Here is a 27,961-nt window from a genome sequence, read left to right as displayed (position 1 = left end):
ATGCTGCTGCTGTGTGCACTCACAGTCAGTCGAGTTTGGTTTCGCAGCTTGAACTCGTCGTTGGACAAAGGATATCCGAGATACAACGTGAAGGTTCTACTCATCGATGCGATAGTTCTTCTTCGATACGTACAGTATAGTCATTTGTTTGCTCTTGTCACAGAATTTGAGGAAGAAAGTCATGCTCGTGCGTTTGACGATTTGTCTTTTGGCTGTAGCGTTATGTTACGTCTCCGCTGCTCCATTTTCTCCGTAAGTATATATTATATATTATATATTATATATTATATATTATATATTATATATTATATATTATATATTATATATTATATATTATATATTATATATTATATATTATATATTATATATTATATATTATATATTATATATTATATATTATATATTATATATTATATATTATATATTATATATTATATATTATATATTATATATTATATATCGCTTGTCGTATCAGTCGGCCGTATGTAAAGCATGCAAGTTGAGAGTTTCGTGCATCTGACGCGTTTCGTTTTGCAACAATGCACAAACGCTCTAGTTCAGAAATGTACCGCATGGTTTCTAAAATGTTGCTGTTTTGATGTCTTAATTAACAAAGATTGCACAAGCGTGCAGCAAGAGTCTCGGCTCGTGTGCCGTCGAGATTTCGCCGACTGGCCAAGGACGTCGTGTTTGACGGATGTTTTGGAGGTACACTAGGAGACGTGGTGCAGAACAGTTTCCACGAAGTCGTCGATTACAACACGAACGCCATCTGCTCGGACAAGTGCAAGGAATTGGGCTCGGCAGTCGCATTCAGCCGCAACTCGTCTTGTTATTGTGGCGATGATTATCCTCTTCCAGTCCTAGAACAGCCGGACAATATCAATGCTACAGGTCTGCATGGCAACTGCAGCTACTGGTGCCCTGGAGCACTAAGCGACAACAGATCAAAAAGCTGCAGCGGTGAATATTGTTGTGGGGGACCTTCCGCCTATTCTGTGTATCTCGTGGGAGGTAAGTACGTTAAATTTTACAGCCGCTATTATGTTTGTTCTAAATTTGTTTTGTCGACGTTGTAGAAACTGATGTTTTGAGAATTCTTGTGCAGCGCGTCATGTCAAACCTTGTCAAGAATAACTACACAATAGCTAAAGAACTTATCAAAACGGCCAAGGGTAAGAAGAAAGACAATCTGTATGATGCACATGCTAGACAGCAACGTTGATCACATATTGTGCATGTATGTACAACTATAGCATTGCCGTTTACTTGAAAGATAAAATTGTTTGTCTAGATAAGAACGTTGGACTTAATAAGCAAGCGCTCCAAAGCTCGATATATAAAGATCACGACGCAAGAAACGCCAACGATGGAGATCTCAACACTTTCTCTCACACAAACCACGACGATAAACCATGGTTGATATTCGACTTGGGAGCCGACTACGAGGTGGCGTACGTTGTTGTTCAAAATCGCCGAGATAATTGCTGCTTAAAAAGGCTTCGAAACTTTTATGTCCAAGCGCTCGATATTAACGCAAGAAGCGTTTACACTTGGCCGGAAACGGCCGGTGGAACGGATACGTACACTTACAACAAAACCCTTCCTGCCGGAACACGTTTGAAGGCCGTTAGATACATTCAAATTTGGATGACGGTTAGTGAAAATCTACATCTAGCTGAGCTTGAAGTGTGGGGTACTCGAGACAATGTCGCTAACGGTGAGTTCTTAAACAGCAAAATAAAATTAAGTTTATATTAAAATCTGCATGGCAACATTAAACAGACAGACAAACAGACATACATACAGTCAAACATACGTACGTACAGACAGACAGACAGACAAACGGTCGCACGTGCAACTACTATAGTACTCTAGTATGCATGTGTGCTGTTGCTGTTGATGCTCCAGTACTGCTGCTACTATACTTGCATTGTTTGTTCAGTTGTGTTGCAATTTTTATGTAAAAAATACAATATTATGTTAGACTTTAATAATTAAAAACATTTAAATGAATGATTCTTATTTAAGGATTGATAGTTATTGTTAATAATTGTTAATAATTGCTGATGATTGTCACTTATAGTGATTGCTAAATATCGTTATGTTAATGATTGTTAACGATAGCTAATAATAATTGTTAATTGATTGTGTAGAACTGGTCAACCTTGCTGTGTTCAAGTCGGCAGACCAAAGCAGTACACGAGGCGACACTTATCTTCAGTTAGGAGCCGCGAAAGCCATCGACGGTTTCCTAGAAGGAAACTTGGACTTGGGATCTGTCACGCACACCGACGAAGATGAATCTCCGTGGTGGAAAGTCAATCTCGGCGCCATGTACGAAATCAACAGCGTTGTATTATGGAACCGTATCGAGTACGAAGACAGACTGAAGTCACAAAACATCGAGATCAGTTTATATGACGACGAAGACCGTGAAGTGACATTCAACAACAAAACCGATTACAGAGTTACTGCACGGACCGTCGGAGCCAGAATATTTCAAGTGAACTTTACCAAACCACAATGGGCTCAATACGTGAAAGTCTCTCAGAATATCAAACAGTTTTTGAGTCTCGCCGAAGTGCAAGTGATCGGTAGCGGTCCGACGCTCGTTAACGTCGCCATCCAAAAGCCCGCCACACAGAGCTCGACTCTCTACAGCGCCGACGCGTCGCGCGGTAACGACAACAATATCTACAACAGACTGAACGGACATAGTGTCACACACACAGACGACGACATCAAATCGTATTGGAAAGTCGATCTGCTGGTGCCGACGACCGTTCATAAGGTTTATCTCTGGAATCGAGGTGACTGTTGTCAAGATCGCTTGAGGCTCTTTACCGTCATGTTTTTGGGTGTCGACGGTAAACCGGTACGCGACAACATCGACGAGAATTCCAATCACAATCAATTGACTTTCTTTTACGACATCGACCCGCCGGCTAAAGGTGTGCGTTACGTGCAGATCGAACAAGTCAACAGACAAATTCTCTCTTTGACCGAAGTTCAAGTCATTTCCGGTATGTATTACCCTTTACAATAGGCTCAACTAGAAGCGTTGCAGATGCGGGACCTTTAAGCGATATTTCTTGCTTGGTTGCCCCGCAGCTTGAAAGGTCTGTTTGTGTCTTGCTCAGCCATTCTTTCACCGTCTTGTATGTTCTTGTGCCTTTCCCCGCGGTTTCCAATTATTTTCGCCTTCTCAACAACATCCAGTGTTTCTTCTAAAGTATAGCTACGCAACATCTTCTCTTTGTACGATTTTAACGCTTTGAATGTTTTCTCGTTCTTAGCTACGTACGTGCGAGGCTTATTTATGCTGCGGGGCTTATTCGAGCTTAAACGGACTTTGAATCACAAAATTGATATTAATTATAGAATTGTGTTTGTAGACGCTAAACCTGCTTTGGAAGTGAGACTTGCCGGTCAGACGGCGACGAGCAAGGGAGACGGAGCTATCAGCGAGTGCGTGATCGCAGCCGACGGCAACTACTCGGCGTACAGTTGTCAGAACGCCAACGTTTCGACCGTCGCCTTTCCCGTCTCCGAAATCGCAAAGAAAGATCAATTCGACAGTCCGATCCAAGAGACGCCACTGAAAACGTACGACGTCGTTCTCGACAACAAACAAGGAACAGAAGAGCAAACGCTCGTTAAGACGTACACCGTCGCCAAATCTGCAGCGAGCACTTGGAACGTGGAAGCTGGAGTGTCGGTCAGTGTAAAGTACAGTAACACGGCGACGGTCAAAGTCGGCATGGTGTTCGAGCAGTCGGTAAGCTTTGGTCTTACTTTGGGTTTTTCGTTTACATTTGGATACAGCAAGACGAGCACCGAGTCGGAAACCGATTCTTTACAAATCCGACTCGAGGCACCGGCCGGAGGGAACGCATCCGCAACGTTTGTACAACAGTTGGTGCCGAGACGAGTGAGATGGAAGGCGACGTTTGCGACGCGAGGCCACGTCGGCGTCATGTTTCAAGAGGAGACCGTCAACGACGTCGATTTAGCGCGCGTACTGACAGAAGAACAGCGCAGCATTTACGGATTTGGCGTCATCGACTATGGGGAGCGTCCGGTCGTCATCGCGCGCGTTAGTTCGTATAGACCGGCGGAAGGAAGAGAAGATGAACACACAATCAGACAGCCAGGGGAGATGAGAGGCCCAAACTCTTTCCAGAGTAAAAGCTTCGACAAGAAAGACGATGACTTGAAAAACGATTAGTAGTTCGTTCTAGAGTGTGTGATGTGAAAGACGGATGGACAAAAGTATCTAGCAATTATACAGATTGGTGGGTAGATGAACGTTTGTTTGTGATGAGTTCGTCGATGATTAGAATCCTAGAAAGTTGTCTGTGCGATGATGTGAATTAAATGTTGGTAAAATTCCAACTTGAATGTTTAGTCTCACTTCAACAAATGCAATGCCTTCATTACCAGTGTTTTACGTATGCACTGCAACGCTCTCCTTGCATCACATACTAAAATTTCAGCTACAAACCTTACAAAACAGAACTCTGTTATAGTCACGAGATTTGACGAGAAACGTACTCAAACATACTCCTGGATTGTATCGGGGTTCCGGTCTACGAACTCTAGAGCTACCTGGTAGCTGAACAATGCGTAGTCGTGTTCGCTACGGGAATCTAGCCTCGGCCTCCCAGACCCGTGTAGCGCCGATTCAAAATCGTCCTCCACGGGTCTGAGATGGTACCGCCTCTTCTCGATATATTGCGGTTGATCCTAGGACCAGCATTAGTGTTCAGTTTTATACTGCATACCTTTCCGATTACAGCCGAAGACATCTCATGCATATCTGCTGTCTACCAAAGACTACACTGTACACAAACGACGACTTGTAGTGCGCTCTTCACGCAAACTCACGTCCCTACACGTCGTGGTTTGTATTCTGCGCCTGTCAACGGTAGTAACGACACCTACTAGAGCCGTTTGTTCGAACCGATGCTTCGACATCTACACTATAGCCAGCCAGCTGCATTCTCGACGACTTCATGATCACGTCTACTAGACAAAGTCTTGCGGAGAGTTCACGGCGAAGTTTTGTCGCGATTTCGCGGCGAATCCGGACGATCGAGTCACAGCGGATGCTAGCGGATGCGCGCATCACGAATTTTCATCGTGAATTCGCGGCTCAACGTGCGACTAACAGCTACTCGCAGCGGATTCACGACGATCAGACACATGCCGATCGCGTCCGCGGCACCACTAGTAAAAGAAAGTGTTTCCTAACGTCCCGTTCGCGTTCCCTACTAACACACAAATGATAAAAACGTAGCTACTGTAAACACAAAGGTACCGGTGCAGCGGGATGCGACATGATGTTCTAGCGCTACCTGTCTTCGTCGCTCTTGTATTACGGCCGTAATTGGAAAGGTATGCACTATGAAACTGAACACTAACGCTGATCCTAGGACCAACCGCAATATATTGAGAAGAGGCGGTACCATACCAGACACGATTTTGAATCGGCGCTACACGGGTCTGGGAGACCGAGGCTAACGGGAATCGGGTGTTGATGTGAAACGTCACAGGCCGACTGACTGTCGTTCTACAATAGTACCCGGAAGTGTCAACTCGGAAGTGAGTAATGAAGTAGAGGTCACCCCAGGTGTTCTCATTAGAGCACTAGGAGCGGCTCCAGTTGGACCATGTTACACCAATTATCTTAAATGGTTCCAGTTGCTGATTCGTTGGTCTTACAAGATAATTGGATAATAAGCATTGCTCCACCCGTTTGTCTTTGATATGCAAAAGTATTTCTTCATTTTCCTTTGTAGGAAGGGCCTAGATAATTTGATAAACAAAAATGCCAGACCTAGCTGTTTCTAGGTTAGTGTTCTCCCAGGATCTTTTGGCAGATCGGGCCGTTCTGCCTTATTCTAGGCAATTAATTAAGCTTTTAGGTAAAGTAGATCATCCAGATGCCACGACTTGAGGATCTCAAAGTAAACTTATTAAATTAATTAAGCAAGACAGCGTGTGGCATCTAATTGTGCGGAACAGTAGTTAGCACTTTTACAGCCACGCATGCAGCCCTAACCATGCTTTCGCAGCCGGTGTTCACGTGCAAGTTGGTATATACCTATACATGTCAGTGAAGTGCACGTGTCATGTCGGCGTCGCAGAGAACTATTGAGTCTTTCTTTATGAGCAACGCTGTCGAAGATAAGAACACCTGCATTGTGGAAAGAAAACGAGCGGCGACTGGAGTAGATCGCCAGTGGCTAGATGATTCCCATGGCTTCTGTACAGTAGTGAGGCAGAAAGGAGACACAGACACTAATATTGCTGTGCTCTCTTAGTCAAAAGACACAATCTAGGACTAAAAGGTGTGCATTAGGGAAAGTTATTTAGATTAATATCCCATGTAAAACGATCACTCGCCAGAGTCTACTATAGTAACTAGCGCATGAAAGCTGCGCTCTTGCCATGAATCAACTGTCTCTAGAGAAGCAACCCGCGCACTGTCGGGCAAGGACGACAAAATTTCTAGAGCTTGACACAAGTATTCTTCTCTGCCTTCTAAGATTTCTGGAGAGAACACTGCTAACGATACTGAGATCATCGCGAAAGTCCAAAAAAACAGCGGAGATATTGAAGATTTTCAAAGTTCACTCTTATGGGGAACAGACAGGTCTTGTTCTAGGCGCCTAGTAATATTGTTGCCGCGGTGTTAGTTAACTCTCTAGGTATTTTAGAAAGTGAGCAATGAGCCAGCGTTGAAAAACCTTTCCAATTGACCGAGCAAAAATTATTCTCTAATTTGCTATTTTTGCATTGTTTAAGTATAATTAATTAAATAGTTATTTACAATTAATTAAATAGTTAATTAACCACACCCACGTATGAGAAATGGGAAAACTTGTGTACCTTGCCTTTGCTCCTCAATCTGCAACAGCTTCCGCCGCCTCTGGCATGATAGGATATGAGAGAAAGAGCCATTTGTGCAAATTAGAACGTAGTCTTTCAGTGCAGTAACGATGGAGGCCGTACGCGTCACGTGATGTACGTTAGGTCCCGTACGTATCGTGACTCCCCGTCAAGTGCGGAAATCGTTTCTTCCTAGCGATCATGTCTCGCTTCGGAGCGCTCAATCATGCGAAGCACCTACTACTGCGAGGCAAACACGAAGAGTTGAGAAGCGAACTGTCATCAAACCCGCGTCTTTTGACAGAAAGAGACGGAGAGGGTCTCACACTTCTTCATCACGCAGCCATCAAGAACAAACTAGAATGCCTAGAAGTGCTTCTAGATAATGGCGGTAGGCAGATCTTTATTTCTAGATCGTTTAGAATAACGTGGCTTTTATTGATTTTCGATTTCCAGGCGATGCAAACGTGCGGTCTGTTGATGATTTGGTGTGTACGTAATTTTTTTCATTTTTTGTGACTTTTTGAGGTCGGATTTTGTCTAGACGCCGCTACACTGCGCCGCCGATAATGGATCTCTGTCTTGCATCAAGTTTCTCCTGGAGAACGGCGCCAATTTGTTTGCGAGGACGAGCAGAACGGCGATGACGGCTCGAGGTATGGCGGCGAGGAAGAACATTACAGGATGCGCGCAGTATCTTGAAAACGAGGAAGGTGTGTGTGACTGATCACGGGGGCGTGGTCGTTGATTCGGTTGCGATTGCGTCATGGTGTGAAATGATGTTGCAGCTCGTTTGTTGAAGATGCAGAGGGAAATGCAGCAACAGAAGATGCAGGGTCAGACATAGTTTAATTAATGAATGTTAATGAAGACATTCTTTAATTAATATTAATTAGAACATTTTAAAAATTAATATTACTTAGGACACTACTTATTAATTAGTTAATCATTACAGGGTTAGGCATATTTATATTAATTAATATTAATTAAGACGTTTGTTTAAATAACGGTTAATATATTAAAATTCTAATTTAATAATATTTATGTATTAATTTATTATATTTATTTAGTTAATAGTATTAAGTTAATTAACTTATTGAAACAGCAATTTAATTAAAATTAATAAATAAGATATTATAGAATTAATATTAATTAATCTGTTTTGTGTAATTAATATTAATTAATATGTTAAGACATTATTAATAAATAAATTAATTTATTGTCTTACATAAGTAATATTGCTTACCATTTATGGAACATATTTGATATTAATTTATTTTTAAAACCTTTAATTAATGTTAATTAAGTAACATATTACATATTTATTAATATTTTACTATTGATTACTCACATTGTTAGTACATGTATGCACACAATGAATACTCACAAAGTAATGGAATTTTAGTTAATTAATTAATATATATTTTACCATAGATTTGCAAGAAGCTTGTGACGATGGTAATCTACGGATGGTAAAGGAAACTTTGCATGATGTACAAGACAAGGGAGCAATAAAGTTTGCGGATGGAACGAATCCTCTCTACAGGTGGTTTGACACTTTGTCTTATTTGCTTATTATTTTGCTTTATTTGTATAATATTTGCATGATTATGTGTAGATAGGGAGGCAGGGTGTAGCTTAGATGGCAGACAGTTTTGTGTGGGTTCAGATGACTCACTGATGGATGGAATCCAGGATAGTCTGGCAGAATGACAGAGGGAGTGTTGGATAGGAGGATAGACGTAATTTATGGTTGGATAGATGGATGGAGGCAGGGATAGACAGATGGGGATATGAAGTGATAGACAGATGGACTGTTGTGGAGACACATGGATGGACGTGTGGATAGATGTACTTATGGACAGATGGACGGATGGATGGACAAACAGTAGACAGACAGATGGGAAGAAAGATTGAGAAACAAATTTATATTGAAAGACAGACAGACAGAGAGACAGATAGACAGACAGAGAGACAGACAGAGAGAGACAGAGAGATAGACAGACAGGCAGACAAAATAGAATAAATGATCTTTGACAGACAGACAAACAAACAGACACACAGACAGACATAGACAGACAGACAGACACACAGACAGACAGACAGACAGACATATAGACAGACAGACAAACATAGACAGACAGGCAGACAGACACACAGACAGACATAGACAGACAGACAGACACACAGACAGACAGATAGACAGACATATAGACAGACAGACAAACATAGACAGACAGGCAGACAGACAGACAAACAGACACACACATACATACACACACACACACACACACACACACACACACACACACACACACACACACACACACAAACAGACAGATGCACAGACAGACAGACAGACAGACACAGAGACAGACAGACAGACAAGCAGGCAGGCAGACAAGTATAGGTTATCGATCACTGGCGAGTGTATAAACGAAATACACCCCGCTCCGCCCACAAGTTGGCACGACGGCGAAGCCCGAGTGCTAACGAGGTGGGTGCAGTGGGGTGTATTCGTTTATACACTTGCCAGAAGGTCTATAATCAGCTTGTAGCACCCAGCTGAGGCGTTGATATCCTTTAGGCGCAGAAGTTCAAATCAGTTGTGTAGCAAAATGTTCTGAAATTGACTTGGGCATTGAAACAGCAGAATTGCCAGTTATTGATTTTTTGGAAGCTAGTAAACTGCTAGACGTTGATGTTGTTTCTGATCAGCAGTCTTCTGAATCTCGTTTCCAATTTCATCCAGTAGTTTTCAGAAGTTTCTTGATTTGCGTGTTCCCCCTAACACCACTAAAGCTACTGCATGCATGTGCGTTGTTAGAGTGTTCAACGCATGGAAGAAATGGAGAAACAAGCAGCCAACTGAAGAGGGAGCACTCGGGCGGTACGTGCATGATCTGCATGGTATGAACAACAGAGAAATGAACTACTGGCTTGCAAGGTTTGTGCATGAAGTTCGGAGGCAAGATGGAAAGCCGTATCCACCTTCTACCTGTAACCTGTAGCTGGTTTACAGCGTTCTGTGCGTGCGAGTATCATTCTGTTGCTGGACGCCTAACCACGGTTAATTTTTTCCAGAAGGACGACTCTCAGTTTAGTTTGCTCAGGTCTGCACTTGCTACACGCATGAAAGAACTCATTATGATTTCCGTACGCATCGGTAGACCCACGTATTGTTTGTTCTGGCTGACAGATATGTTTCAGTAGCCTAATTGTTATGTTCACAAACAATTCACATCTTGATAAACCAGTAGCTCCAGGCAGTTATACGACCCGATTTATTGACCAGTCAATATGTAGCGGAAGTGGGATATGTCATTTGTTGTAAGCGAATACTGGACACTGATTGGCGCAGACGAAGCTAGGGTGCTACAAATAGAATAAATGATCTTTGACAGACAGAGAAACAAACAGACGCACAGACAAACATAGACAGACATACACATAGACAGACAGATAGACAGGCACACAGACGGACAAACAAACAAACAGACAGACATAGACACACACACACACACACACACACACACACACACGCACACACACACACACACACACACACACACAGACAAACACGCACGTAAATGAATTGATGGACACCGACAGACAATCCAACGTACTCCAATACCACAAAACCGATCGCTGCCAACATTACCCCGATCTATGACTCAAACATTTCTCTCCCTGTCTCTAGAGCTTGTCTTTTCGGTCACAAACACATCGCCGACTACCTGATCAAAGACTGCTTTATTCGCAATTGGCCACGTCACTCGCAAACGAAAGAGACGCCTCTCCATGCGTGTGCATACAATGGCTCCATCACCGTCGCCAACCTCCTTCTCGTCATATCGCCAAACATGTCAAACATGGTATCACAAAACAGCGAGACGGCCTTACACATTGCCTCACGAAACGGACACGCTGATCTAGTGCGGTTGTTGTTGACCGGAGGCGCCATCATGAGCTCGAATACGTCTCTATTGGATGTACTTCGTACTCGTACTTGTGATGGCAATTTGGCCAGCAGTGAGGATGCTCTTGAGGTGGTCAAGTTTCCTCTGGTTGATATTAATGCGAGGTGTCAGTTGGGCCGGACGGCGTTGTTGTTTGCATGTGAGAAGGGGCATGGTGAGGTTGTTCAACTGCTCTTGGAAAAGAAGGATGAGAACGGTGAGTGTTGTGTGGACAGGAGGCGTGTAAAGAGGATTGTGTGGAGGGTGGGCGGTGTGTGTGTGTGTGTGTGTGTGTGTGTGTGTGTGTGTGTGTGTGTGTGTGTGTGTGTGTGTGTGTGTGTATGGATGTCTTAAAACCCTAATCAATTTACCTTTTAGGTCAACGTGTTTGTGACGTTCACATTGCAAACGCCGTCGGCGAGACTGCACTGCATCTCACGTGTGCGGCCAACTACACGCACGTAACAGAGATGCTGCTGAACGCCGGTGCAGACATCAACGCTGTCATTCGACAATCTCAAACGAGCGACCAGAAGATAATGTCACGAGCTGTAACACCACTTGTTATGGCTGCTGGCAATGGTAAGTGAAATATCTGTAAGTGTTTTATATTAAGATCACGTGATACTTGTAGCCACACGATATTTAGGATCAAGTGACACTCACAGTTTTGTGACACTTATGGCTATGTGACACGTATGGACCTCAGAGGGGAATATAACGCCCGGACACCGGACATTGTCCGGTCAAAACAAGTCCTTGTCTGGCCACATATTGTGTTGTCCGGACATTGGTTACTTGAACTGTCACACCCAAATGGCATGATCCGGACACTCATGAGTCAGACTATGTGCACTATCAGAGAGTATGTTTTCTTGCAGTACATCTACTATCTTTCTATCCCCCCCCCTCCCCGTAAGCCTGAACTGGGAAGTGAGTAATGAGGTAGAGGTCACACCAAGTGTGCTCATTAGAGCATGGTACACTAACTGTCTTAATTAAGTGGTTCCAGTTGATGATTCATTGATCTCACAGGATAATTGGATAATAACCATTCTACTTGACTAATATGTCCTTGATATGCAAAAGTGTTATCTTTTGGTTTCTTTGGTGGGAAAGGCTTAAATAATTTTATAAACACCTGCCAGACCTGGTGGTTTCTAACCATTGGAGATCATCACGAAGGTCCAAAAAACAGCGGAGATATTACAGATTTTCAAAGTTCACACTCATGGGATCGTAGACAGTAAGGTTCTGTGCGAAGTGGTGAGATGGGTTACCGAGACACCAGTTGCCGTAAAATGCAATTTTACCTAGAATACGCATAACACAGCACCTAATACGAGGACATGAATTGGTAGAAACATCGTCCTCAAGACGGTAATCAAACATCCTGATTTGTGAATGTTTTTTTCTTGTCATTGTCAATCTTGTTGAAGCCATAGCAGTGACTGCTGTTTCTTTGAAAATTCCAGTTGTTCTGGAGAGATTCTAAACGGTTTCTTTCAAGGAGCCCCTTGGCAAACTATTCTGTCAGCACACTAAGTAACTGTGCAGAAAAGGTGAATACCGATTTAGTATGCCTTGATAATAGAATGAAGGAGCGACTAGGTTGTTGTGACACCAATACTTCGTCATATAATTGCCTTTCTTGACACCCAAACATGGCAAAGAAAACCTAATGCTCAAACTTCTGAGCAAGATAGTGAAGACGAAAATGCTGATGATAATGCAGAGGTTAGAGAAGCTGTAGAAGCTCTTGCTGTTTGTTTTGCCAAACCACTAGAAAGCAAAGGGGTTAATATTCTTTCTCTTCATGTTGAGGAGGTAGTCTGTTATGCTAGAAAATATCTCCACATCAACAGGGTGTGCTATGAGTCTGTGTGGTGCATACTTCACACTTGTCCAGACATAGTATTAGTCTCCCCTTAACTATCACACATATTGAAAGAGTGTTTTTGTTGCTGAAACTGATCAAGACAGACTGCGCACCACATGAGCAACACCACCTTGTGTGACCCTATGGAAGTATACAATGAAGAACCATCACTTTAAGACTTTCATGCTGACGCCACTATTCAGCTGTTGTGGGAAAGATGCAAGACCAACCAATGTCCTAATCAAGGTTTCAGAAAACAATACAGAGCAAGGAAAGCTGGAGAGTTGGCTCAAGACGATAGCACCAGCAGCTTTAGTTTAGATGACTGGGACGTGTGGCATAATCCTCTAAGACAGCGTCTACAAGTAGTTTTCCAGAATTTAAAGGGCCTGACTGAATACAATTTTGCACATTGTTGGGCTAGGTTTCCCTGTTAATGTTCTGCTATTGTCTCACATAATTATAGTGCACTTTCAAATTTGTCTTTTGAGGTTCCATAGTTCTTTTCTAGACTTTATTGTAACGCAATAAATGATTGCCTTGCAGGTATGTTGTCTCAAAGTTGTTGTGGTTATTGTCATGCTTTGTATATATGTCAAATAATAGAAATAAAGTGTTGTTTGTGGGCTCAAAATTTGATAGAATGGGTGTGGTCTAAATGGGCGTAGCTATGGCAAACCTGCTTGTCCAGACAAAGAATTTCCTTATATTCTGCTCTGTATGGTTATGTGACACGTATGGTCACACGTGATATTTTGTGATGATGTGTCCGTCCGTCCGTCCGTCCGTCCGTCTGTCTGTCTGTCTGTCCAATACATATATTTGAAACATGAATCTAGCAACATACAATATGTAACTACGAGTCAAATTATACAGAATCACCTAGAGACTACAGATATCAACTACAGAATCAACTGAGAACTAAAAATTACATTTTCTAACTACTAAAGAACCCAAAGAGGGTCCAGTTATTACAACACTAATTATTGGAGATGAAAGTGGGTTGTTTTTGCGTGGACTCTGCAACCCAAGGATGACATCTTGCGTTGGATTACTCTGTCTGTCTGTCTGTCTGTCTGTCTGTGTTTGTCTGTTTGTTTATCTGTCTGTCTATTTGTCTGTTTGTTTATTTGTCTGTCTGTTTATCTGTCTGTCTGTCTGTCTGTCTGTCACATATATTTTCAAACATTCATCTATCATACAAAGAGTGCTAGGCAATGACATAATGTTTTAGGTGCTACAGTACACAGGAAAAAGCACTAAAAACAGTAACAACTTAACTTAAAAGATAACCCAGGTCAGCCTAGTGGCTAAAGAACTGGGTTGAGTACTTAGCGCTACTTGTGTCACTTGACAAGCTTGCCATCTTCCTCAGTATGACTTTGGCATTGCATTTTTGCAGCTGAAGGGAGAATCTTTTTCGCCAAAAGTCAAGGAACTCTGCAGCGTTTGGTCTACCAATTTCGTCACATGATTTCTTTGCTAGTTTCTGCAGGAAGTTTCTTCCCATGACACCCCAGCGTCCAAAATGCTCCATAACCAGAGGAATGAGACTGACAGCAGTTCCACCTGGTAGACATTCCTTCTCGTATTTTGACTTTTTTCTCTCCTCTCTTCTCTCAGCAGCGGCGCCATCTGTTTCCGAAGATCTAGGGAAGATGTCCGAGCTCCATGGGTGTGCTAGAGCTATGTCCAGATCCACATTGCACCCAGAGTCTGAGTCGAAGGCTACAATGTCTGGCCGGTCATTGGAATTGTCTGTCTGTCTGTCTGTCTGTCTGTCTGTCTGTCAAAGGTATTATATTCTTCAATTGATTGAACATTACAACGATGGCAAGCTAACAAACATATACCAGGACTTAAAACAACTAAAACTAGAAACAATCACAGTTCCAAATATAACCCTACTGCAAACAACAAGAACAAAACAAAACAAAAGCTAAGGCTAAACTACACTAAGACGAACAACAGTATGTCAAGCAATCTTCCAGCACGACGATGACATCTTGCGCTGGATTACGCGGCCACTGTGTTTGTCTATTTGTTTATCTATCTGTCTGTTTGTCTGTCTGTTTGTCTGTTTGTCTATCTGTCTCAATACATATGTTTTCCATTTAAATCAAACGTTTACAACACAAGCAACCCTAACACAACAAGATCATTACGGTTTTGAAGCATGCAAAATTTCACTACGCAAACTACATTTCAACGTTCTAATCTCGCTATGCTAATGACTTTGTCTGAGACGACTATTTAAAAAATCTTGGGCAAATTCAAAATGGCTACTCAGGTTTAACAAATAGATTATTAAATTAATAAATCCTAAACTGACACCCCAGTATCTAACACAGAAGAACACACTTTACGATTTACACGTGGGTTGTGCGATCCTATCTTAGGTAGCTTCTAATTTTTAGATGTTTTGTCTTGTGCATGTTCACTCTCCTTGTATCTATTCATCTCATGCTTACAGGTTGGAAGGACACGGTGCTGTTGTTGTTGGAGCGAGGGGCTGCGGTCACTGACGGTGATGCTATACAAGCTGCACAACAGGCTGGATATGGAGACATCGTTCAGTTGATTGTTTCGTTTGCTGGCGTCAAGGAGGACACAGAGACGACAGAAGAAGAGAGGAAGAAACTGGAGAAGAAACATGCAGCGGCAATGTAAGACTTGTTTGTGAGTGTGCTGGTAGGACATGAGATGGGGTGTCTGTGGGGTGATTCTGGATGGTGGATTGGCAGTTGGGAGGATGGCTTGAGGGGTGGATGGGTGGACGTGTTCGTAGGCAGTTGGTGGATGGCTAGACAGGTAGATAGACATATAGACAGACAGACAGACAGACACACACACACACACACACACACACACACACACACACACACACACACACACACACACACACAAACACAAACACATACATACACACATAGATACAGACAGACATAAAAGACAGACAGACAGACAGACAGACAGACAGACAGACAGACAGACAGACAGATAGACAGGGAGATGGACAAGTGGTTAGATGGATGTTTGGATGGGTGAGTGTTGTGTGAATGGGTGGGTGTATGGACACGTGGATTGACAGGTAGGTATACAGATTGGCAGATGGATGAATGAGTGAGTGGGTAGACGAATGCACGTGTGAGTGTGTGTGTGTGTGTGTGTGTGTGTGTGTGTGTGTGTGTGTGTGTGTGTGTGTGTGAACGGATGGACTAGATTACAGACAGACAACACACATACACATCAGTAGGTAGACAGACATCAACTCTGACATCACATTGACAGACCGACACACAGACAGAAACGCAGACAACACAGAAACATTTTTATGAGCTACTTCTCAACCATCTCTAATCGATACTATCCACAACACGTTATCACATTGCTCCATCCATTCTAGACCACCCGAACTCGACAACTGCTTCCTATCCATCAACTGGAACACTCTACAGCTCAGCTGTTTAGAGATGCCATTCATTCATGAAACAAAGCAACACTACTGCACACGACATCCCAACACACAATCCAAATGCCTACACGTGACGTCACTCGAATTGGTCTCAAACAAGCTCACACACTTGCCAACCGAAATCTTCCACATGCAACACTTGAGGAAGCTGAACATCACGAAGAACAAAATTCGTTGTTTGCCTGCTGATCGAAGCGACTGGAAATGCTTGCAGTTGCACGAGTTGAGGGCGGCATTCAATCAGTTGAGTGTTGTTCCTGTGGCTGTATTCTTGTTGAAGCATTTGAGGCATGCAAGTTTCAGTACGAATTGCCTCACAGAAATGCCGTGGGAAATGTGGATGGCTCCGTCGTTGGAGAAACTGTTGTTGGCGAATAACGGGATCAAACAGTTGCCAGGGTTGCCGAGTCAAGAGAGGGTACGTTGTGTTCTGTTGTTAAGGTTGTGCATTGTGAATGTATTGGGGACGTGGTGTTTGGTAGTGTGTTGTGATAAGGTAGTCTGATAGCGTCGATTGAAGTTGTTCATGTTGTAGAGGTGGATCAGTTTTGTGTGTGTGTGTGTGTGTGTGTGTGTGTGTGTGTGTGTGTGTGCGCGCGTGTGTGCATTTGCGTGTGTGCATGCGTGTGTGTGTGTGTGTGTGTGTGTGTGTGTTTGTGTGTTTGTGTGTGTGTGTGTGTGTGTGTGTGTTTGTGTGTTTGTGTGTGTGTCTGTCTGTGTTTGTGTTTGTTTGTGTGTGTGTGTGTGTGTGTGTGTGTGTGTGTGTGTGTGTGTGTGTGTGTGTGTGTGTGTGTGTGTGTGTGTGTGTGTGTGTGTGTGTGTGTGTGTGTGTGTGTGTGTGTGTGTGTGTGTGTGTGTGTGTGTGTGTGTGTGTGTGTGTGTGTGTGTGTGTGTGTGTGTGTGTGTGTGTGTGTGTGTGTGTGTGTGTGTGTGTGTGTGTGTGTGTGTGTGTGTGTGTGTGTGTGTGTGTGTGTGTGTGTGTGTGTGTGTGTGTGTGTGTGTGTGTGTGTGTGTGTGTGTGTGTGTGTGTGTGTGTGTGTGTGTGTGTGTGTGTGAATCAATCATTGAATATATATCAAATATTTAACATCTAATTGCATCTCCTACTGCATAGTTATCACCACCCATCGAAGGCCTAGAAAAGTGTGACAACTACGATAGCGGCACTATGAGTGGTGTAAGCAGTGGTCGACCCTCCACATCCAGCGGAGGCAGCAAAGGCACCAGAAACAGCAAACTAACCGGAAAAGGCCTCTCAACCCAACTAGAAGCCCACCGACATCTCCTACGATACCAAACCGGCAGCCTTCTCATGCCACCTCTTAGTGCAACGAAGCACGGAGAGAAGACGGGTCGCGGTCTAAAGACACTCGACGTCTCAAATAATCAGCTCACTTGCCTTCCACAGGATCTCGCCTGTCTAGCACCTCACTTGAACCGTCTGATCCTAAAGAACAATCAGATAACCACACTCATCGTGCCTCGCGGCTTACCAGTGAGCATCGTAAGCGTCGATCTCGACAACAACAAGTTGATTGATTTTTCTGCATCACAAGAGCCGTGTGAAAGTGTGTGTCCTCGTCAGGCATTTGGATCACCGGAGATGCCACTCGGGACGTCGCTTTACTCGCCAGTGAAGCAGCCGGCATGTATGCATTGTCAACACAAGACGCTTCCGTTCTTGACTCTTCTCACTTTGGGAAGTAATAATCTCGACGAATTGTCGTTCAAACTTTCGTATCCGGAGCCGGCACGTTCTCGGGTTGAGAAACAGCCGACGTCCATACTGACGGCACGACGTCAAATGACGTCAGAGAAGTCGGAAGACGAGGAGCTACCGACCGTCATATGCCCGAATCTCAACCGACTGCACTTGGAACGTAATCAGTTTTGCTCCATTCCGGATTCCGTTTGTAAGTTGGAGAAACTGAAGGGATTAAATGTTAGTCACAATAAGGGCATACTTCACTTGCCGTTGGAGATGGGAAAGTTAAGGAGTCTGTATGATCTCGGTCTTGATGGTTTGTCGTTGGTGGATCCTCCTCCTCATATCATACAACAGAGAACAGGAGATATTATCGGCTTTCTTAGTCAAAGACTGAAACAGTAAGAATTGTTGTATTGATGTGGTTCACTGTGGGATCTATCAACTTTATTTGCTGGTGTAATTGTATATTATAATTTATAATAAATTAAAAATTAATTATTTGTATGTATGTGTCTGTCTGTCTGTCTGTCTGTCTGTCTGTCTGTCTGTCTGTCTGTCTGTCTGTCTGTGTTTGTGTGTGTGTGTGTGTGTGTGTGTGTGTGTGTGTGTGTGTGTGTGTGTGTGTGTGTGCATGCGTGCATACGTGCGTGCATGTGTTTTAATGCAAAAACGTGTACATTTTGTTGTTTGTATTTAGGTCTATGCCGTATCGTCGATTGAAGCTGATGTTGGTTGGACGACATGAGAAAGGCAAGACGAGTTTGTTGCAACAGTTGATCATCGAAGGGCATAGCAGCGGGCATCAGAGTTACTTCTGTCAGGTTATTCCTGCTCATAAGAGCATCACGCCGTCTACTAATGGTAAGAAGTGAGAATGGGTATGTATTGTGAGATGCATTCCTCTAATACAATAGTCTAATGTATTGTGAGATGCATCCCTCCACATACAGTATCACAACCAGTTGAGCAACCAACCTCAGTGCTCAAAATTACTGCTGGTCATCGGTCAATGGCCGATCATATTTGGATAATGACCGGTGATAGTTGCTAATTACCGGTCAAGGTGACCGGTCAACTTTTGTAGGTCATTAATTAGTGATGAGAAGAGCTATCCCAGCTCTATGAAGAGCCAATTAAGTGTATAGCTAGTCTACATAGCTATGTGATATTATATGTTAGCTATGTACATCATTTAGCACCATCTATTTAGTCTCTGTTCATGTGTTGGCCTCTGTATTTGTACTCTACAATCTATAGCACCGCCCAACTTTTACCTTATTTGTCAGGCCTCAATCATGTCTGCATGAGAGGGACAGCCCTGCATGTTTATCTAAGTCTTGTGAGAGGACCGTTTAGCTATTGTTGTGTTACTATGAAATGCCATAACATCTCTCGTGAATTATGATACAATCAGTTAAGTGGTCATGCTGTGTAAAGATTTGCTATGGTACATGGAACATGAGTACTTAATGATGTTAATTATGGTATACTAACATCTGTTGAAACTTCCGCGTTGCTTTTTGCCTTTCAATTCATTGTTAGAGCGTTATGTCTCTGGACCCAGTTGCGCAGTTTCTTTACCCAAATGATGCTCCGGTGACCCATAAGCCTGTGTGTGTGGGAGCTGATGGCCATTGCTTTTTTCGGGCTGTTGCAATGTCCTTGACAGGAAAGGAAGAAAATCACAAGCAACTCCGTCAGCAAGTTGCAGAACAGCTCTGCAACAAGCCACAGGCAATTGCAGCTGCTTTGATTGAAAAATCTTCGTCTTGTCCAGGTGTGAATCCTTCTTCACTCATTGCCACGTTTCTTTCTGATGAGAGTTACAGCGTGTTCAAAGCCGCAAAGGAAGTGGGAAAGGGCACTGAGGACAGTCTAGCTTTAGCTGTGGTGAAGGAGGGCAATGAGACAAAGAAATTTGGAAGTTGGTGTGGGATGGTGCAAGTCTATGGTGCAGCTGCAGCAATTGGTTGTTCCATCAACATGCACTACCCTGAGGTTAACCAACGTATCCGCCCCTTTATGAATACCATTGTACAACCTTTGGAATCTGCAACAAGTCAAAATAATGATATTCATATCATGTGGTCTAGCACAACTCAGCCAGCAACTCTTAAGGGAAATGTTCAACTCAATCACTTTGTGCCTTTGCTACCCAGATCAGCCACTAATCTCAGTTACCATGCCGAAAGTGACATTCCTGCCTCTGATTGCTGTGATGAGTCTGACTCTGACAAACTTGAATCTACCTTTGGCTTCAGTGATGATGAGAATGCCAGTGAATTTGTTGTAATGAAAACCCTTAGAAAATCAAGAAAGTCAAAGAGAATTGAACCAAAGTCATGGTCATTGTCTGGATTCCAACCTAAGAGCCCAAGGGTTTGTGCAATACCTTCGAACATGGATATTACAGTAGAAACTATGCATGAAGATTCTGGCATACCTGTTGACTCACACCACACTGCAGCCCAAGAAAGTCAAAATGGTGACAAGCCGGCATATGGCAATGCTTCTCGCACAACTCAACGTGCTATGGCTGCCACTGCTACTAAGCCAAAGGGTTCTGAAAGCAAGTCTTCCAAGATCAAGCAAACTCTTGATTCCTGGTTATTAAGTAACAAGAACAAACATGTACAGAAAGACCAAAGGGAGATTACAAATAGTCATCCGATTACAACCATTCCAGAGCTTGCAAAAACACCAGTACGTCAAAATGTGTCATCAACCACATGCAGACGTCATATATCAAAAGAAACATTTATGGGGTGGAAAAGAAGCCATGAAGCTGATTATCAAACTATGTCATGGCTTAAATGTGAAGTGATGAAAGATAATCCTTCAATGGTTGATATTTTGTGGTGTGAGGTGTGTCGAACATACCAATCTAAGGTATGTGGCACTAAGCATTTCTCCAGAACGTGGATTGATGGGTCAAGAAATCACAGAACCAACAATGTCATTGATCATGCTGGGAGTGCTCAGCATCAAGCTGCAATGTCCTACAAGCGAAAAGAAACAGCAAGAGAGAGGAGAGAGCCAGTGACGGATTACAGTGAGATTGCCAGAAGTTTTAAGATGAAGCCGGAGACCAAAGCAAGGATGATGAAGAAATTTGAAATATGTTATTTTCTGGCAAAAGAAAACTTTCCATTTGTAAAATATCCATCTATCTGTGCTCTTGAAAAACGACATGGTGTTGAGCTGGGAGAGGCATATTCAACTGATGTAGCAGCTAGTCACTTTGTGCATTATATTGCTGAAAGTCAGCGACAGCATTTCAAACAAACAGTGGCAGCACCTTTCTTCAGCATCTTGATGGATAGTTCAGCTGACAAAGGAAAAGTGGAGAATGAGTTGTTTGCAATCATCTATTCTGAGAGTGATCACACCTCTGAAAAGCTAATAACTCGAAGTCGATACTTCAAAGTACTGGAACCGTCTAAGGCTGATTCTGCTGGACTCTTCGATTGCCTACAAGAAGCTCTGAAAGATATGGGTATAAGAGATTTGATGAATCCAGAAAATGTGCTGCAAGTCAAAAATTTGCCAATTCTTGTTGATGTGGGAACTGATGGTGCTGCTGTAAACATCTCAGAGATACGTGGACTAAAAGCAAAAGTTCAGAATGTTCTGCCATGGATTTTCTGGATGTGGTGTTTTGCCCATCGACTAGAACTGGCAAGCAGAGACGCTCTCTCCAATCCAGTATTTAAAGAAATAGATGAAATGCTTCTTAGGATCTATTATCTTTACAACAAGTCTCCCAAGAAATGTAGGGAACTGAGGGCTATTGTGAACGATTTGAAAGAAGTATACAATTTTCCAAGGGGTGGCAACCTACCAGTGAGAGCATCAGGAAGCAGATGGATTGTTCATAAGCGAAGAGCACTCCACAGAGTTCTCGATAGGTATGGGGCTTACATGAACCACCTAGCAAGCCTCTGTGAAGATGCTAGTCTTAGAAGCCCTGATCGGCAGCGTCTAAAAGGTTATTTGACAAAGTGGACTCATGCAAAAATAATTCTGTCCTGTGCCCATTACATAGATATTTTAGATCCCGCGATCCCGCCGCTAGTCTGAGCTTGTCTTTACAGGAAGATGATCTTGATATCATTAAGGCAATTCAATCAGTACTCAAAAGTCACCGAGCCATGGAACAGTTGAAAGAAACTCCCTTAACCAATTGGTTTGCAAGCAGACGTGTCATGGACAATCTAATAGAAAGTGCAGATGGCAAAATGACGTATCAAGGAATTGAATTACATCACTTCAATGATGTTGTTGTGAACAGCTGCAGACAGCAAGCTTTAAGTGATCTGAGAAGATTGGATGATGAATTGAAGGAAAGACTTTCATGGTCAGACACAAAACTTATGAGGGCTATTATGGTTTTCTTGGACACACAAGCCTGGTACTCACACAAAACCGATGAGTCTTTCTCTCATCAGCTTACAGAGGCTGTTTCAATGCTAGTTGAGAATTTCCGAGCTCCTCTCGAGGCCAAGGTTACTGATCTAGCAGCAATTCAGGAAGAAGCCAAGGAGATGCTTGACTATGCACATCAATATCTTCGAGTGGACAGAGATGGGTATCAACATGTTTGGTACCGCTTGGCGTTTGGACCTGACTGCACGCAATTTAGGAATTTAGTTGCTATTGCACAGCTCCTTTTCAGCTTACCGTTTAGTACTGCAAAAGTAGAACGCCTTTTCTCCCGCTTAAAACTTATTAAAACTGATCGTAGAACAAGTCTTAGTCAGGAGACGTTATCTGATCTGCTAGAGGTCAGTGTTGAGGGAACTGAACTTGAAAATTTTGATTCAAGCGCTGCTGTACAGTTATGGTGGTCAGACTGTTCAAGAACTCGTCATGAAAGTCATCCCAAAAAAATAAAAATTGAATGCAGCAGCGAGACCATTCATCAACAAGAAGACACTTCAGCGATCAATGAGGCAACTGAAACAATATGTGAGGCAGAGCAGTCGGTATCTCTGGATGATTGGGACTCTTGGATCTTGAATGATGAGTGAAATATGGTCACAGTACCACAACTTGCATCGTCACACTACCACAACTTGCATCGTCACATGCACTAGCACAACTTGCATGATGTCAGAATAGCATCTCAGATCTGTAGTAACTAGTTATGTTTGAACAAATATGCTTATAGTGTGGTGTTAGAGTAAATTGCTTAATTTGATGTAAAACTGTAACATTATAAAGGAAAGCAGTTCACAGTTTGCTATGTTTTGTTAGTTACTGCAATTTTAGGTGCTTTCATGTTGTAAACTAATGCCTACTTCCTTAGTAATATGTGTATTCAACTGACTCTTGTTTCTTGGTTTATGATTGCTAATTAAATTAGAGATTACTAATTTTTGATTACTAACTGCTTTTGATTACTAATTAAATTAGACGACCGGTAAAAAATTTGAATGACCGGCTAACTTCTGGCATTACTGGCCATACGGCCGACTAACTTTGAAAACTAATTTTGAGCACTGCAACCTCATACTCTCTATACAACATACATCCTGTCTTTACTATAGGCATTGACATTGTTGAGTGGAGTATGATCAGACGCAGTCTCGTTCCCATGCGAGAAACAAAGGTCACATTCATGGTGTGGGATTTCGGTGGCCAAGTAATTACTTCATCACTTGTTTATATTAACCAGTAAATTTTGTAATTATCTTTCGTTTACAGGAAGAATACTATGCAACACATCAGTGTTTCCTGTCGCGTCGATCATTGTATTTGGCTGTGTGGAGCATGGAAGATGGTTTTAAAGGCATTGAGGATCTTGGCAGATGGCTTCTTACTATTGAGGTCAGTGGGTATAGTATTGCTTGTTTGTAGGGTTAGTTTGTACTGGCTGGGTGGCAGACAGACAGGCAAACAGACGAGAAAGTTAGTTCAGTGGTCTTCATGCAAGGTTCTACTCCAGTCATAATCGCATCTGCTGAGAGGGTTCATCAAGGTGACCCCTTGGGTCCGATTCTCTTTGCTTCAGCGATTCATTCTGATCTCATCAATTTGCAAGAAGAGCATTCAAGGGTCTGCTTCCTCGCCTATCTGGATGACGTCTTCATCATGGGCCATCCTTCTGACATTCAACCTGCCTTTCAAGCACTGAAACAAAAGTTTTCTGCTATTGGTTTGTCCATCGCCGACCACAAGTGTGAGATCTATTGCCCTTCAAGTTCTGCTTCCTTAAAAGGCTTTGACAACACATCAGTGTCTCATAATGGAATCATCATTTTGGGCACACTCATTGGCACAAAATTGTATGTCGTCTCCTCTTGCTTAAACATATCAGAGTCTAACGTTTCTTTGTGTGACGAATTTGTTAAATTGGGAGACGTGCAAAGTGCTATGCTGCTCCTAAGAGGCTGTCACGTTCCGTGCCTGAATCACCTGGCACGCTCAATTTGTCCTGAGTCACTCACAGAAGCTGCTAAAACACACGATTCTCAGACACGAATGACATTCTGCAGCATTCTTGGACTCGACCTGATTGAGGATCGAAATTGGCACCAAGCCGTTTTGCCTATTAGGCTAGGTGGTTTTGTCATGAGTTCTTTGGCCACTGTGAGCCAACCTGCTTCTGTTGCTTCTTGGTGTCATGCAACAGCCGAGTTAGCACTTTGCTTTGCTTCTCTTATTTCTGCCATAGACAGTCTTGTCATCTCACCAAGGCAAGCGTTAGGTAAAGCATTGACGCAGTCCATTCCTGTAGGAGAGACTGTTTCTTCCCTCCTTTCATCTACTGGAAAGATTCAACATAGCTATACACATCTATTGCTAAACACGAGGCAGAGCAGTTGATCAGTGAAGCCCCACAGCTCGTGACATCGCACGGCTTTGCTCCTCAAAAGGGAAGGGAGCTGGAGCTTGGTTAAACGCAATCCCAATGTCAGAAGTGTTCGCACTTGATACACACGAATTTCGTTTGGCGACCTTCTTGAGATTGGGCTTGTCCATACCCCTTTCCGATTAGATGACCACATGTAACTGTGGAGCCATCGTAGATGGCAGTGGGTACCATCTGTTAACATGTAAATCTGGTGGTGGGCCAGTTTGGTCCCATGAAGCCATAGCATCAACTTGGTCTGAGTGTCTCCGAGAGCTAAATGTGCACCACCGAAGAGCGCCACGACATCGCTATTCAAATTCAAATGATAGACCAGACATTGTGGCATTTGACCCGACAAGGGTTGCAACGGTGACCTGGATATAGCTCTGGCACACCCTTGGAGCTCTGGTATTTTTGCAAAGTCATCTGAGTCAGATGGTGCTGCTGCAGAAAGAAGAGAAGAGAGGAAAAAGGCAAAATATGCAAAGGAAAATCTACCAAGCGGATCAACAGTCAGTTTCATTCCCTTAGTTATAGAACATTTTGGACGATGGGGTGAGATGGGAGAAACTTTCTGGAAAGGCTAGCCAAGAAGTCACGTGATGAACTTGGTCAACCTAACACTGCTGAGTTTCTGGACATCTGGAGAAAGAGATTCTCAACTCAACTTCAGAAGTGCAACACAAGGGTCATCATGAGAAAATCTCAGCTCTGACAAATGACATTGACTGTACTGTAGATTGCTCTACCCAGTATTTTAGCCACTAAGTTGGCTCCGGGTAGTCTACATTGTTCTTTTTTAAGTGTTAAATGTTTGTTTGTCTTTAAAATCTAGTCCTAGTAAACTCTCGTAGTTACAAAACTTTATATAGTTACCTCGCTAGCATTGTATTATATATGTATGTTTGAAATAGATGTTATGTGACAGACAGACAGACAGACAGACAAAATGTATCATAGATAAAAGTTCAAATATATACAGACAGACAGACAGACAACAGAAAAACAGACAAACACAATACAGACAGACAAAAGAAAAATAGACAGACTGAGAGACAGACAGATAAATAGACAGTCGGACAGACAGGCAAGTAGACAGACAAACAAACGTTTGTTGTTCCTCTTGTATGTCACATTGCATCTATAGCACGTCTGTCTTGTTGCAGTGTCGAGCTCCTTCATCTTCTGTCATCATCGTCTGCACATTTCTCGACGCGTTTTCAGACAAAGACAAAAAGACCTTGGCAACCAAGTACAGAGCTGAAATCATCCAACGATATGGCATCATTGGGCATGTCAAGGCTGGATATCCGATTATCAGAGACATCGCGTTTGTCAGTGCTGTTAAGAACGATAAGGCGATGAACAACTTGCGAAACACAATTTTTAATACGGCCTGTAGGCTGGAAGAAACAGCTTGTAAGGATTGTAGCAATGTTTTGTGGTTTGTTTGTTTGTCTGTTTGTTGACCAGTCTGTTGTTTGTGTCTGTCTGTATTCGTTTGTTTGTCTATTTGTGTGTCAAGCACATTTATTTCTTATTTGTCTGTATGTCTGTCTGTTTGTCTGTCTGTTTGTTTGTCTATTTCTTATTTCTTTGTCTGTTTGTGTGTCCGTCTGTCTGCCCTGTTTGTGTGTTTGTCTGTTTGTGTGTTTGTCTTTTCCTGTTGGTTTGTCTGTTTGTCTGTCTGTCTGTCTGTCTGCGTGTCCGTCTGTTTGTCCGTCTGTCTGTCTGTCTGTCTGTTTGTCTGTCTGTCTGTCTGTTTGTATCATGTATGTATGTATGTTTGTTTGTCTGTCTGTCTGTAGCATGTGTGTATGTATGTTTGTCAATTTGTCTGTCTGTCTGTCTGTCAATTTGTCTGTCTGTCTGTCTGTATGTCTGTATGTCTGTATGTCTGTTTGTCTGTCTGTTTGTCTGTCTGTCTGTCTGAATGTCTGTCTATTTGTCTCTCTGTTTGTCAGGTTATGTGTGACTTGATTGCTAAAGGCAGTCAATGATATCTCTTCTGTTGTGGTTTAGTGAGAAATTTTGCTGTCAACCCCAGTGCTCCCATTCAACGTCTTCTCGACCAGCAAGTGCCGGCTGGATTTATCCAAGTTGAAGAAAGAGCAATGGAAGTTGCTCGTGAGTGCAGAAAGCACAGAGAAGTGCCTGTACTGACAACAGCTAATTTCAAGTAAGATTCGAAACCAATAGTGTTGTCAACCTTTTATATACATATATACATACAATGTAACACATGTCTGTCTTTCTGTCTGTCTGTCTGTCTGTCTGTCTGTCTGTCTGTTTGTTTCTATGTCTGTCCATCTGTCTGTTTTTCTGTTTCTCTCTGTCTGTCTGTCTGTCTGTCTGTCTGTCTGTCTGTCTGTCTGTCATATAATATATTTTCATACATGACTACTATTACAAACTATGTTCATGGCTAACAAGCTGTGCTACTGCTTTAAAGCCTTTTCTGGCCATAACTACTAAGCTAATGAATAAAAAACTGTGTAAGGAAGTCATCTATATCTATATTCCTATTGTCATTGGAAGTTAATGTCAATATCTTCTTGCAGATCGTCTTTGCATTGCACTTCTGCAGCGTTGTCGAAAAGCGTTTTCGCCAATAACACATAAATGCCTTAGAATTGTGATTCCCTGCGTCGTCGGTTGATCTTTGCGAAAGCTCCGTCTGTCTGTCTGTCTGTCTGTCTGTCTGTCTGTTCTGTCTGTCTGTTTGTCTGTTTGTTTCTCTGTCTGTCCATCTGTCTGTTTCTCTGTTTCTCTCTCTGTCTGTCTGTCTGTCTGTTTGTCTGTCTGTGTCTGTCTGTCTGTGTCTGTCTGTCTGTCTCCCTATCTTTCATGATAATCTAATTTATTATTGCTTGCAGAAAGAGAGTGATGAGTCATGAACACGTGACACTTGTAGACAAAGCGTCTGAGGAGGAAACGAGCCAGGCGGTTCAATTCTTGCACGAAAACGGTAAATAAGTCTCCCAATTCTTTCCACTCACGTCTCATTGTTGTGTCTTCTATCTCATGTGTAGGAATTATGCTTCACTTTGAGGATTCAAATCTCAAGGATTATTACTTCTTGAGTCCTCAGTGGCTGTGTGACATGCTCGCTCACATTGTCACAATCAAAGCTTCGAATGCCTGCATCTCAGACGAAGGTAATGCTTGTCATAGTTTGTATGACATT

General features: G+C 42.7%; 2 protein-coding genes across 2 annotated transcripts in view; both read left to right on the top strand.

Moving 5' to 3' along the window:
• LOC134180955 (uncharacterized) lies at window positions 1-4,404 on the top strand. Its single transcript, XM_062648138.1, has 7 exons — window positions 1-93; window positions 164-252; window positions 617-1,014; window positions 1,080-1,175; window positions 1,295-1,720; window positions 2,157-3,026; window positions 3,399-4,404. The coding sequence occupies exons 1-7, from the start codon at window positions 1-3 to the stop codon at window positions 4,229-4,231; spliced, it is 2,805 nt and encodes a 934-aa protein (XP_062504122.1). The 3' UTR covers window positions 4,232-4,404.
• Window positions 4,405-7,071: 2,667 nt separating this feature from the next.
• The window catches only part of LOC134180954 (leucine-rich repeat serine/threonine-protein kinase 1-like), a 29,738-nt gene continuing 8,848 nt past the window's right edge, over window positions 7,072-27,961 (top strand). Inside the window, exons 1-17 of the mRNA XM_062648137.1 lie at window positions 7,072-7,288; window positions 7,354-7,385; window positions 7,442-7,610; window positions 7,686-7,733; window positions 8,332-8,443; window positions 10,598-11,073; window positions 11,235-11,438; window positions 15,209-15,401; window positions 16,142-16,628; window positions 17,325-18,316; window positions 18,616-18,779; window positions 23,468-23,562; window positions 23,625-23,747; window positions 25,941-26,193; window positions 26,797-26,953; window positions 27,651-27,742; window positions 27,807-27,932. Coding sequence (XP_062504121.1) covers window positions 7,099-7,288; window positions 7,354-7,385; window positions 7,442-7,610; window positions 7,686-7,733; window positions 8,332-8,443; window positions 10,598-11,073; window positions 11,235-11,438; window positions 15,209-15,401; window positions 16,142-16,628; window positions 17,325-18,316; window positions 18,616-18,779; window positions 23,468-23,562; window positions 23,625-23,747; window positions 25,941-26,193; window positions 26,797-26,953; window positions 27,651-27,742; window positions 27,807-27,932 — 3,913 coding nt within the window. The 5' untranslated portion in view covers window positions 7,072-7,098. The remainder of the gene's footprint in view (window positions 7,289-7,353; window positions 7,386-7,441; window positions 7,611-7,685; window positions 7,734-8,331; window positions 8,444-10,597; window positions 11,074-11,234; window positions 11,439-15,208; window positions 15,402-16,141; window positions 16,629-17,324; window positions 18,317-18,615; window positions 18,780-23,467; window positions 23,563-23,624; window positions 23,748-25,940; window positions 26,194-26,796; window positions 26,954-27,650; window positions 27,743-27,806; window positions 27,933-27,961) is intronic.

This window comes from Corticium candelabrum, chromosome 6, assembly GCF_963422355.1.
Source record: "Corticium candelabrum chromosome 6, ooCorCand1.1, whole genome shotgun sequence".
Classification (NCBI taxonomy): domain Eukaryota; kingdom Metazoa; phylum Porifera; class Homoscleromorpha; order Homosclerophorida; family Plakinidae; genus Corticium; species Corticium candelabrum.
This window is presented reverse-complemented; position numbering and strand designations above follow the sequence as displayed.

What these genes read in the sequence shown, in the direction of transcription:
- LOC134180955 (XM_062648138.1), top strand. Translation starts at nt 1, where the DNA reads ATGCTGCTGCTGTGTGCACTCACAGTCAGTCGAGTTTGGTTTCGCAGC. An exon ending in ATCCGAGATACAACGTGAAG is followed by an intron (nt 94 to 163) that starts GTTCTACTCATC and finishes CTCTTGTCACAG; the next exon opens with AATTTGAGGAAGAAAGTCAT. An exon ending in TTCTGTGTATCTCGTGGGAG is followed by an intron (nt 1,015 to 1,079) that starts GTAAGTACGTTA and finishes TCGACGTTGTAG; the next exon opens with AAACTGATGTTTTGAGAATT.